The sequence below is a fragment of the Rhipicephalus microplus genome, chromosome 6 (genome assembly GCF_043290135.1).
Source record: "Rhipicephalus microplus isolate Deutch F79 chromosome 6, USDA_Rmic, whole genome shotgun sequence".
In the NCBI taxonomy this organism is placed as follows: domain Eukaryota; kingdom Metazoa; phylum Arthropoda; class Arachnida; order Ixodida; family Ixodidae; genus Rhipicephalus; species Rhipicephalus microplus.
In genome coordinates, this window is record NC_134705.1 from 113,474,170 (window position 1) to 113,487,090 (window position 12,921).

The window sequence follows — 12,921 nt, forward strand, 5'->3', positions numbered from 1 at the left end:
CTAAATCACCTGCGATATAATTAACACTTTAATTCACGGCGTGCATCGCCTTCAGTAGGCTGTCATCACCAACATTGCCAAAGGCGATAGTGCTACGAGTCAGCGGCGCCCCACATACTCCAAATAGCAAACCTTTCTCCTTGCCCAATATTTAGGAAATCCTCAGCTCCTCTGCGTTCACGTGACGTCAACGTTGTCTTCCGCTGACGTAATCCACAAAAATAACCTCTTTGCACTTTTGTTCGTTGATTGATTTGTGGGGTTTACCGTCCCAAAACCACCATATGATTATGAGAGACGCCGTAGTAGAAGGCTCCGGAAATTTTGACCACCTGGGGTTCTTTAAAGTGCACCCAAATCTGAGTGCGTTGGTACGTGCGCTCGCCGCTCCTAATTCCTTCTGCCATGGTGGGAACTTGCGTCCCGCCAGGAGGACATACGAGTCGACAAACGAAACATGGTGAAGGAACGTGTGAAACAAGCGAGAACCTGATTTTTTTTATCAAATGCGTGTAACTCTGCTATTACGGCACGTTATCGCAAAATTCTCACGCCCACATTTTCATTGTAGACTCATGCACAACTGCAACTCCACGACTGCGATTTAGGGGCCCTCTAAAGTAGCTAAGGTTGACTAAACAGCGGCGCTGGTGGGATCAGTTTTAGCTGGGCCATTATAGAACATTCTAGAACGAGTGCGCGACCCTTTCCAAGGATCACAGAACGGTTATCAAGCGGTCCTCCGCTACAAACAAACTGCTTCGCTCCCACCATAGCTTAGCTTTTGCTCTCCTTTCCACGTTTTCCTGCAACTAGGGCCTCTTTTGATCAGAATTGAGTGTGCAAAATTGCCGCCCATCAACACAGAACGTTTCTTTACAACACAGTGTTGGCCTTACTGCTGTTCTAAAACATCGTCGTATTTGTGGCTAGGCAGACGAAACCAAACGTCACTACATGACTGCTGTTAGCATTTAATAGTGCACGGGGACATTTGTCTGAACCTTTTATGCATTGAACTTTCGACCGATAACGTGTTGTTCTTGCAAGATAGGACGGAGCTCGATGTGAAGGTTTTTTATCGATTACAAGTTTTGTACATATAACGCCTAGAAAGAATGGTAGAAGGAAGATTCGTAAATATTTGCGACGCCCTCAATCGAAAAAAACGCTTACAAAAGCTTCCCCACGCATTAGATTTGCTATAACCAAGATTTCAGCGCGGCCTCACTTTAAGCAAAAATTTAAGCCACACAGTTGCTTTTGTATACAGCGAGACATATGGAATAACGGTCATACGACACCTTGAGTAATGAACGCTCCATAAAGGGTGCATGTCGTTAATCTCTGCAGAATAAAATTTTGTCGTTCCTCCATGGTAACAAGTACAGGGTTGTGAAAAGAGAAAACGTGTCTGAATGATAGAAGTCTGTCTGGGTACTTGTGGTGGCGTATGTTCAGTCTCCAAACCTTTTTCTGGACTTGCGACTTCTTCACTGGAGGCTCCTTGTAAATCCTGGATTGCTTCCTCTCTGCATGGAGGGGGAAAAATAAAAAAAATCAGGTGTCAGGTGGTTAGACGTATACCACACGGTAGAAGACAGACTTGTGCGAGTTAGTGGTAATCAATATGAAGCTACAGGTCCAAAAATATCTCGTCGAGCAGCGACTTGAGTGGAAAGAAAATATTTGTATAAAGCAGAACAAACGCCCAGATGTGATAACGTCATCCTGCGACGGCATATGATAACCGTCATAAGGCAACGTCACAATGACGTCATAGTGAAACCGCGATCTGCTCTCTGTCACGTCAATATGATGCCCCCTGGTGATGATACCGACGTTTTTTTTTTCTACACGGAGGCTGAGATCCACTCCAGCAGTGCGACAAAACACCAAGTTAAACCAAGTAGTACACCAGGGCACTTGCGAGCCTCTGCGTTAGTGTACCATGATGTACTGTTTGGGTCAACTTTGTGTTTCGTCGCACTACCGAAGTGGATCTCGGACTCCACGTAGAAAAAATATCGAGGTTGAGGTCTGCCCTACCAGGTTCCACAACGGCCTTAATCCCAATCGATTAATTTTCAGTCACTATCATTGCAGTCAATCGGTGCTTCCCTTAACTTGCTCTGATATCATATCTTTATTTATTTATATATTTATTTACAGAGTACCTGCAACGTCATAGTAACATTAATGCAGGGTGGTTTACACACAAAATTCAATGTGGATACTAACATTTCTGTGAATAATGACGCTTTAAACTTTCTGGAAAATAAAACAACATATAATAATTACAGCTTGCAATAAAAACATTTTAGTACAATATTACACGTGGCAAACAGGTACTAAAAGTGAATAGGCATATCACGATGTCACAACGATATGTGTAATCTATCATCATATAGCTTTTACTTTAACCAAGGCAATCAATTTCGTACTGGCTTTATTTTTTACAACACTTTTTTTTCTGAACATTCATAAGACCACAAGTATGCGCTCCACCGGAAGTGGTTGGGAGAGAAGGAGAATCACTCGTTGAAAAAGAAGGCTTGTGCTTTTATGCATTGTTCAAGTTTGCGTCAACATTCACTCACTGGGGCCATTGGGTGGGTGCAACGACGAAATTCAGTGCTGCTGGCTATTCTAACACGTAATCATGCAAAAGAAACTTCTCTTTCCGCTGCCTGGACAGATTTACCATATTAATTGGACTGATTTCTTTCTTTGCAATATTAAAATTTATGCTAACCATTTTTCATTTCAGCAAGATAAGAATCGAGCTATCCACTGTAAAAGCTTGCCATGGAAAAACACTTCACTGTGGCATCAGCATCACTCACCAGTGGTCTTTGGGCTTTCTTGCCAACACAGAGATGCCGAGGCCAGGGAAGCGCAGGGGACTCCGGGATCGGCGAAGTGTCGAGGAGGGCTGCGCGAAGTGCCAAGAGGGTTTCTCGACTTCTTCCCTCTTGGAGATGTGCTTCTTCTTGTGCCCTCAACGACAGAGCGACGGGACTCCGGCTGGCGACTTGCCACTTCTTCTTTGCTTCTTGCAACGGCACGTGGCACGCGCCTACGAGACGACATGAGCTGACCTATACTTTCAATGATGATGTTAGCTTATTGCTGGAGCGCACCGTGCCTATTAGGTTCGAAAAAGTTCAACTGGACATGGATGCCACTGCTTGATGCATGCTTCAAACTGATTACGTTTTCCAACCTCACACTCCTCCACACACTTTTTACCCAACACAGTATCCTGACAAATTCCCTTCCTGTGGAGAACACCTCAGCTTGTACCCCTCCACGTGAGGCCCCAAATCACGAGGCTTACCCAAAATATGCGTTCCCTTCCTCGCCCAGTTCCAGTGGGTTGTTGCTCTTTTTAGTACAACCTTGTATGACCAGCGAAGAGAATGATCTCGAAGCCGATAGCAGTAACAAAGGAGACCGCGGGCTGAGTGCTCCGACTCTGAGACTTCGTAAGCAAAACGAAGGAAAGTAGTACTATACTACTAGCACACACAAAGCGATCGTTGACTGGATTGAGAATTGAACAGAGGTTCGTGTTCGAATGGGAGCTCATTCGTTCAAGGGAATGACCCAACCATACCACGCTGTACGCCAGCTATATCCCACACCCCACCGATCCCTGTGCAATCTGCATAAATTATCATAACGCCTTCTCTACAGCTGCACCTTTCCCTCCCCATATTTCCTTTCACGCATCCATCAGATGCACACGATCCCTCTTGCGTTCAATGCACACAGTGTACAAGTCAGCATAGCTGAACCCACAGCTCCACTGCCCATTTGTCTTGACGACGTTAAGTTCAACCACACATTGCTTTTTTTTTTCTCGACGAGATCAAAAAGAACGCGTTTCTGTCGTCGTTTTTTGATATTTGTGTCAATCTCTTTTGATGCGTGAACTCTAATGCCCAAAGTCACCATCTTCATCATGTTATATTCTTGGCTTATTACTCGCGGAGTCTTAATTTCATTTTACATGCATTCATAATCATCATCATTTAGTCGAACCGATCCGGAGAATTTTATAGTGACTCGTATTTATCACGCACATTTCATTTTTTGGTCTTAACTAATATAACTTTTTATCCGATTTATCTGGGTTCCGGGACACAAGGAAATAAAAATCAATGAAATGGCGGACGTTCTGGCGAAAGCCCCTCTCAGTGGTCCGGTACTTTCAAGTATTCCTACACCAGCGCTCATAATACATGACAGATTTTGAAGGCGTGCCTCAAGTGAAGACTTTGGTAAAGCTTTAATCAGTCACCTAAACGAATATCGACACCTTTTGTTCCCTTGCCGTAGGAAGTTCCGGTCAACACGCAAAGGAGAAGTTATTTTTACGAAAGTTACGCTGCACAGTTCCAAAACTAAATTACGACATGCATAGAGCTGGTCTGGCTCCTTCCCCTCTTTGCTCATTCTGTAACAAGAATGGCATTATTTTTGATCGTGTACTCGCTTCAAGTCACTGAAAAAAAACATTCTTAAATCGGCTTTTAATCGAATTAGATTGGATTTCATTATTTCTAATATTCTCTCCTTGGAAGCCTCCTCGTTAGGTCATTTCACTTGGATATCTGTTCTGCTGTACAAAGATTCTTAATCGAATAAAGGCGGTTTTGATTGCAAATCTCTCAATTACTAAAATTTGATTTCTTCTAACGATTTTAAAATTCATTAGCTTTAAAACTAATATGTCATCCACTATCTAAATCTAAATAACCGTTTCATGGCCAATCCCCCAGAGTGAATGTGAGCCAATTGTTTAGGTCATCATCATCATCATCACCACCATCATCATCATCATCGTCGTCGTCGTCGTCATCATCATCATCGCAGTAGAAGAATAAAAGACACCTGTCACCTCAGGTACGATGTTTGCTTTACAAATGAATGAACTTTAGGATAGATGAACTCTATTCAGTTCTTCGGAACGTACGAGTCCCATGTAAAGGGTGGATTAGTCAAGCGAGCAAGTCAACCGGCTCTTCCCTTGTGGGCCGCTCCCACATCGGAACAGAAAGATCAAGTCTCTCGGTTACAGAAGTATCTTGCAGAGAGATAAAGTACTCGCATGAACTTGGGCGACAGAAACAGCCTACACATAGCTTAAAACACGGTCTGTTGCGTGGAACCCTTGCCACTGTTCTCACCGGTGTTTTCTGCGGGACACATTGCATGACATGTTTCACCCTTTGAGCCTAGTCAACCCCTCGCTTGGCAGTTTTGCATGCTATTCGTATGCGGACCTTCTAAGAACGCCTCTCCAACTTTGCTCTCGATTATGTCGAGCAAGATTCGTTTTAGCTGTCGAATACGCGTTGCCCTCAAGTTGTGCTAAGAGCAATCATTTTGTGCGAAACAGATTTGAGGTGTAGCACTAAAGATGATGCTTTGTCTTCGCCTTGCAGCGCTCCACAGGCGCCAATATATGGACCCGAGAGCACTCGCCTTAGTATCAGTTGTCCTGCAACGTGGTTCAATGCGCTAAATATCAAGGTATCGTTTGTATTTTTGTGCTTGTCATGAATACCCATGACGCTGTAGTGTTATGGAGAAGGATTCGTAAACATTTTGAGGCACAGAATCAAGTTACATGAAGCCTACACTGCGGGGGCCACACGACGAATAGAGTGAAAGGGGATTTACCGACACAGAGAAAAATTCACTGAATTGACATTGATGATATACAAAATAGGAATATAAATCGTGTTTGTTTCGAGCACGCAGGTGACAAGGTTGCCATTTGTCTTCCTATGTTAGAAGCACAAAAATAAAATCCTCCAATGTAGCTGTTGGTACTGATTCTTAGCCAACTCGCGAATGCCCTAAGGTTTTTCACCAACAAACGCGCAAAGTCGTGGAGGTGTTTCATGTTTAGTCTGGATGTATTTATTGGTCTTCAGGGGTCGCTTAACGCTGCCCGTGCGGCCGACTGGTTGCCGATTCCTGCTATAGAGGTTCTCTCGTGAAATGTAATTGAAAGTCTTCAAAAAGAAGGGAAAGACAATAAGAGCTCACTGCATTCATATTTGTATTTTTGTACCAGCAGAAGTATTAAGATGGCTGGTGACATCAGTAAACAGTCGTTAGAAAAGAAACTAAGCCATCTCTTTATACATTGAGAAGCGGTCGGTTAATAGGCGAAAATCGGAGCTCTTTCTGAATAGAGCCCGCTCCAGCCTGAAGAATTACAAGAAGAGGACGCTGGCAATTTTAGCAGAAATATGAATTATGACCAATGTCAACGGAAAACCCTATAGCCGCAATGCAGAAGAGTGCGGCTGCCATGGGTTTTCGGGGTGCCATACTTTTCTGAGTGGCCATTTCAATTGTTGCTGTTGCCCACGCCATGCAGATGCTGTTGCACTCCTTGATCTGGTCGGATCGGGACTAACACCGGATGTATGCATACTACTTCCGGTGATCCCGGGTGGCCAGTCGATGATTGCAAAGGAAATCCCAGCAACACCGGGCGCCCCGGGCACCCCCTTCCAGGCGCCGCCTGGCCCGGCCGCCCCCTTCCAGGCACCGCCTGTCCAGTTCACCCCATTTCAGGCACAGGATGCTCCAGTCGAACTGTACCAGGCGCCGTTGGTGGGTTACGGCTATGAACCACCGCTGGAAGAGGCTGCGCCCCCACCCGAAGCAGGTGAGTGCCTCGTCTGTCCAGAAGTCATATTTGATGTATTTAGTGGGAAGGAGTGAAGGGTGGGGGGTGAATTCACCGAAAATGTTTAAAGTTGCATGCGTATATATACACGAAAACATACCAACACACGCTCGACAACCCACCCCTCAGCGAAAAACATTTCTTGTTACCCCCCTGTACTAGGTACACCAAAGTTGTCCCGGAATACATTATAGCCAGGTGCTGAAAAAAAGAACAGCGCCGCTATTGCATCAGGGGATCTGTCGCGTATACGTTAAGCATTCTAGTGTCATGCATTGGCAACACTTCACAATAAAAGCCAACACCGACCAAAAGTTAAGGCGTATAACGTACACTGCAGAGCTGAACTCACGATTAGAGATGGTGACAGAAGAGCACTCAACATAATGTTCTCGTCGTCTGGGTTGTTTTTACTACAATACGAATGATACTTCAGTCCATCGTTTCGGGGGATCGGGAACACTTTACTTTGAAAAAATTACGTGTTATTCCTCTTTGTGAGCCCATACTTACCACATGAATAACTGCATTCAAATGTACCCTTTAATTCTCTTCTAGAGAGCAATGTACGCCCCTTTGGAGAATTGTGGGTGTTGCAACTCTTTTGAAATAGAGTTGAAATGTATCTATAAAGAGAGTTATACGTATATATTGCAGGTGAGTACGTATATATTGCAGGTGAGTAAAAAATAACAGATAGGGAATCTTTCTCTCATTGTGACAACAAATGTATGGACACTCCTCGAGCATTTTCGCCGTCGGCGTTGGGGTCACCGTAAAAGGCGTCTTTAGATGTAATGGGGCATTCTGCATGTTCGCGGCAGGAACAAGTCTTCAGGTGGTGGTTAACTGTTTCACCGATGAAATCGAAGCTAATTTGTGACCTGGGACACTATGCGGATTTTATTGGTGAAATGCACTTTATGAGAGCCGAAAACTGTAGCAAAGTATGGGAAACACTTTAAAGTTGTCCGTGAATGATTTTTCATGCGTAAGACTGCTAACTTTTGTAGTTAGCTGGAAATAGTTGGTTCATAGTCTTTCGAAAAAAAGCCCCGTCTTACGTACAACTTACAGAGGAGGAAAGCTAAGAGTCATGATTTTTTGTTTTTGGCCAGCCAATAGGTAGGGCTGATAAACAAGAGGTGAATAAAGTGTAAGCGTACTGTCTCTGGAACAACCAGATAAAAAAATCAATTACCTGCTTGCTCGACTCTCACCACTTGCTCTATTCAAGCTACATTCAAGAACCTGTTTACCTGACAAAGTATAACTAATTTTTCTCATCAGTAGCCTTTAATAACTTATAAATTTACCAGCAATGTCTACATAATGAGGTGGCGTATATGTCTTTTTTTCTGTGTGCTGGCCAGTTGCTGGCCAGTACGGCCGGTCGAGGGGAGAATACAAGCTCAACTCTCAATCTTCTCGGTCTTGCATAACTTACGGCAAATGATCTGTGATGGCTGTGTTATCCAACGTGACCTTGAAAACCGTCTACTTTTTCTAGCTTTATTTGACACATCCAGCTGTATTTCAAACGTTTATTATTATTTTTTATGTACGGAAAGTGTTCAGCAGCCCCCTATATTTGATAAAACTTAAACTGTAGTCAGTATTTAAACCTGCATATTATGGTGGTGGAATCATTGCATGTTTTGCTTAATTGCTGCATTCGATCAACAGCGAGCTGCAACTTTTACTGTCCGACAAGTGTCGTTATAAATGAGAAAATAGCACTATGTGATATTAACGTCCTACATCTCTACTCCTGTGAAAGTGCTCTTTCTTCATCACCTCTCTAATGCGTTCTTTCTGCATATTTTTCTTCAGGCATGCCTACAGGTCCATGGAAGCAGAGCACCAAGTAAGCAAACAAATTCATTTTCACTAATTAGCTGCTGTGATACTGAATACACTGCCCTTGGCTGCGTGGCAGAATTGGCTATCAGCGAGAAGTAAGCAGTCTGGAATCAAGAAGAAGAAGTCATGGCAGCTTAGCACAAATTGTGCCAAGCGTGATTGAAGGGCGGAAATGAGTGACCTCCTTTTTTTTCTCCTTATTAAGAGCGGAGCACAACAGGGACTCGGGTTGTCATGCTTTAAAAAAGTATCGGCCCACGAAAGCTATTCCTTTCATCCCCCTTTACTGCAAAAAGTGATTCAAATACTGCAATTTCATTACATCAAAGCCTGAACCCAAGTGATACACAGGGGCCGTTTTTCAAATGCAGTTGGCACTTGGAACATATATTCATTTAAGGATGAAGGGAAATAAATGCGTACGAAAAACCAAGTTGCCATCAACAAAATTGCCACGCCAGAAAGCTCGGCGCTGATGCGCTGCGATGGGTATACGTGTTGTCAGGCCTTCAGATGCCTCAGCAGACGCGAAATGTAACGGCTAGCGTTCCACGGTGTCGGCAGCGGGGGATGCGAAAAACCATCGTCACGTGATGACATCATCATATTACGTCACGCTGATGCCACAGATTGCCAAATTTTGGCCCGTCATCAGATCTATAGCCATAGCTTCATGAAAGGTAGTCGGATCATGCAGGCAATACATAACTATAGTTGAGGTTCCACCGGCCTTGGATGCAGTGCAATACCACGTGTCCTCTTATATGAGCGCATAAGGGGCCTTGTGAGTTAATTTTAGTTCGCAGCTGATCAATTCTTAAATGTCGCTTGCTACCTAAACGCATCAAACCCATCTGGTGTCGACTCCGGCTGCTTTGGTGCCTTGGCGTAAAGTGCGAATGTGCAACCAAAGCACAGTGTACGGCTTTGTCAGAAAGAAGAAAAACTCGGGATTGACTACCTGGTGATTGCGTTAGTCTGTATTCATAATAGCGCCATCCTCATGTGTTCTCCGGGCTTCGGTCCTATTCCATGACTCCGTGTCAAGAGACGTTCATATTGGCCTGTACATCAAATTAAGGTGTAATGATCTTTCGAAGCTGTTTTAAAACTACCATTTTAGCTTCACCTTGGATGGCAGCTGGTTGATTCAAGGTGGTAGATTCCAGGGGATAATTCATTTAGAACTCGAAATGCATGAAAGTTACATGCGGTATATTTACCGTGAAAAGTGTCTCATATATCCAAGCAGCTCTATTTCATTTTGCGTCATTCGGTTATTCACGCCCCTCCCCCCCCCCCTCTGTCATTCATAGTTGATGCCATAGCTATGGTATATTGTTAATAATTCTACGACATCGCTTTGATTTAGGGAGAGTACTGCCAACTTCTCAAACCACTCTTTTTCCTCTCCAAGCTCGTGCTGTTTCAATATTTGTGAGCCGATTTTCAAAGCTAGCTTTCCGCTGCATTTTAAATTGGGTCTTAGCTACATGCATTCACGACTCGCCTCTCGTTCCCACAATCAATGCTGATCTGTAGCGCTATGGACGAGGCCACTGTGAGGAAGCTGACCGTGACCACCATGGTCCTGTTGCTGCTCGTGTCGGCGGTCGTGGCTCTGCTGCTGGTCTACATCATGTTCACTCCCATCGGTGAGATTTCGAACGATTGTTTGTTTTATTGCTGTTTAAGAACTCCGAGCGCATGATACAGAGACTGTAGGCGTCAGATTTGTTCAGGGTCGATCAAAGAAAAGCAGAAAAAGAAAAAGTAATGTTTGGAAAGAAAGAAAAAATCGAGTGATAATATCCTCATCTCATTATAATAAGTCGAAGACTACGAGATGGGCAGTTTCACATTGCCATACTTGTAATCCTGCGGTGGCGCTTGCAGAGGAATCGTTCGTAAGCGGGACCTTGTCTGAGGTTCCGCTTGACAAGGACGACACGAGGCCGAAACCATCCACGGGCCACTTGGCTCCAACAGCTCCTCGTCGAACAACAGGTGATGTCACGTTTCCAATTTTAAAATTTCAAATGCATGTATACGTGCTTTTCTTGTTTTCATCCACAACAATGGACTGACTGTTACCGTATGCTCCCTTATGCTTCATAATTCCGGAATGACACCAAAAAGCAAATAAAAGCAACAAAGATACAGGAACGCACCATTATAAGGGTTAGAAAGAGACCCGTCCGTAATAATAATAATAATAATAATAATAATAATAATAATAATAATAATAATAATAATAATAATAATAATAATAATAATAATAATAATAATAATAATAATAATAATGGAATGTTGTCTCCTCCACCAGCCAAAGTTATTCAATCATACGTGTTGCGAAACTTCTAATAGGCTCCGTGTACTAAAATCCAGATACGCAATTAGCCCAGACGTTGGGAGTGTGAAGATTGTCACGCCAACTTTTGATCAATGCACAAACTATACAACGCATTTTGTTTTATTGCATTATTATTCCCAGAAGACGCGACAGTCTGCTAGCTCCCGCAAAGTTGACCCTATTGCGTGTCCGGGCTTTGGAACGCAGTTTCGCAACTAGTATGTCAGAATAGCTCTGCCCCCAGTCGGCATTGTCCTTCCTACTAAGAACTTGAATAAACAACCCATCCAATAGCACTTACTAATTTTTGTGACGTCAAGTTCTTCACGAATGTATTAGATAGAGGACTTTCTCATTCAGACACACATGCGTGCCGCTGGTTTGGGGTCTGAAACTTCATCGTCCTAGTAAATTTTGTAAGAGAGTATACATATGACCTCGCCGCTCGACAAAACATGATGTTTCAGGTAGCACCGATGAACCTTTATCTTTTGACGCTCGTTCTGTTTATTGTTGAAAAAACAGGTCACTGACCAATGTCAAACGAAACAGTGACGTTTCGGGACCCGTACGGGTCTCTTGTTCACAATCTTTTTTTTTTCAATAAAATTCTTTTCGTTCTGTTTATATGCCGAGAAATAATGCTTACGGTTAGAGCTGCAGCTAGAATTACTGCCTGTTGGAGGTGCAAGGCAGGTGCGCCACGTTTATGTGGGCAGAGCTTGCGTTTGTTTCTTAAACAGTAACGGAGTGTGGTCACTCAACTGCTTAACTTGAACAATTGTAACGTAACGCCATTTTTGTTTATAATGTATACTACCACGCATTCCGACGTGGCTTCTTAAAGCCAGCGGAAATGAATAAAAAAGGAAAAATTAGGGAAAATTATGTTTGTACTGAACCTTGTTTGTAAATTTGTTTGCTGTTCTCACATAAAACTTCATTTACATTATTCCAAAGTGCTGTAGTTTATTAATTATCCGCTATGTAGCTGTCCTGTGTATCAGGTGAACGGGATCTCTACAAGCTACTAATTGCAGCTTTTATTTCCGGCTCATTGAACAACCGAGCAGCAAAATCAATTCAATTGTGTTTATTATAAATATAGTATTCCGGTATTACGGGGCCGTATAGAAATAAGCGTGCGTGTCTCGAAATTCTCATTTCTGCGGTTTTATCCAAATGTGCCCCGTTTTTGCCTATTACATCCCTTCAGTGGCTACAAAACATCACTAACAAATGTTTTTTAGTGCAGCACGAGTATCGTCAACACGTAAAAAAAGAGTCAGAAGCAAACGTAGGGGTAAATATTTCCGGTAAGATATATTTTATATTCGTGTGCACTTCAAGCAATGAACGCTGACGCGACAGCGTTTTTTTTGTTTATGTTCTCTTGCTTTCTGCTAACGAAAGTAGAAGGTGTTCCGTTTAACAATAAGTAAAGACTCTCTTAATCAAAACACGCGCTAATTAAGCCTATCTGTACAACTAGTATTGTGTGACTCTCCGCTATCAAATTGCTATAATGAAAAACTGGGGAAGACAGCTAGGGAGATTTCGGCGAGCTACTAAGGTGTATATAGCGTGCCTTCATCGCCACGCCTTGGTGTGTTTCAGCGCTTGTGTTCTGTGTACTTTACTGATAACCCATAGCGCACAGAATAGCACGCGAGAGCATTTCGTGAATAAAAACAAAGTTTGATGAATCTGTGTTGTACTGCGTCGATTTATTTCAAATGCAAGCATAAACACGAAGACAACAGTACACCACGGATGCTTATATTGTGCACCAAGATTTTGATAAATACACGGAGTTAACCTGCTAAACTACGGAACCAAGGTTTATGAGATACTGTATTGTTTTACGTTACTAGGCATTCATTCTTTCATTAATTTTGCCATTTGTTTCACCATTAATTCATTTCACGCAAATAAGTTTGAAATACAATAGCAAAAGAAAAAAATAATCTGCTCTGCCTGACGAGACTTC

At 43.0% G+C, this 12,921-nt stretch overlaps 1 protein-coding gene across 1 annotated transcript; it reads left to right on the forward strand.

Moving 5' to 3' along the window:
- Positions 1–4,855: 4,855 nt before the first annotated feature.
- LOC142765989 (uncharacterized) lies at positions 4,856–11,464 on the forward strand. The gene is made up of 7 exons (XM_075867796.1): positions 4,856–4,911; positions 5,454–5,541; positions 6,401–6,694; positions 8,549–8,582; positions 10,121–10,233; positions 10,475–10,585; positions 11,457–11,464. The coding sequence occupies exons 3-7, from the start codon at positions 6,487–6,489 to the stop codon at positions 11,462–11,464; spliced, it is 474 nt and encodes a 157-aa protein (XP_075723911.1). The 5' UTR covers positions 4,856–4,911; positions 5,454–5,541; positions 6,401–6,486.
- Positions 11,465–12,921: the final 1,457 nt, after the last annotated feature.

Excerpts from the sequence above, each read along its gene's own strand:
- LOC142765989 (XM_075867796.1), top strand. The coding sequence starts at position 6,487 with ATGATTGCAAAGGAAATCCCAGCAACACCGGGCGCCCCGGGCACCCCC. Across the intron at positions 8,583-10,120 it reads CCATGGAAGCAGAGCACCAA|CGCTATGGACGAGGCCACTG; the intron begins GTAAGCAAACAA and ends GCTGATCTGTAG. Across the intron at positions 10,234-10,474 it reads CATCATGTTCACTCCCATCG|AGGAATCGTTCGTAAGCGGG; the intron begins GTGAGATTTCGA and ends TGGCGCTTGCAG.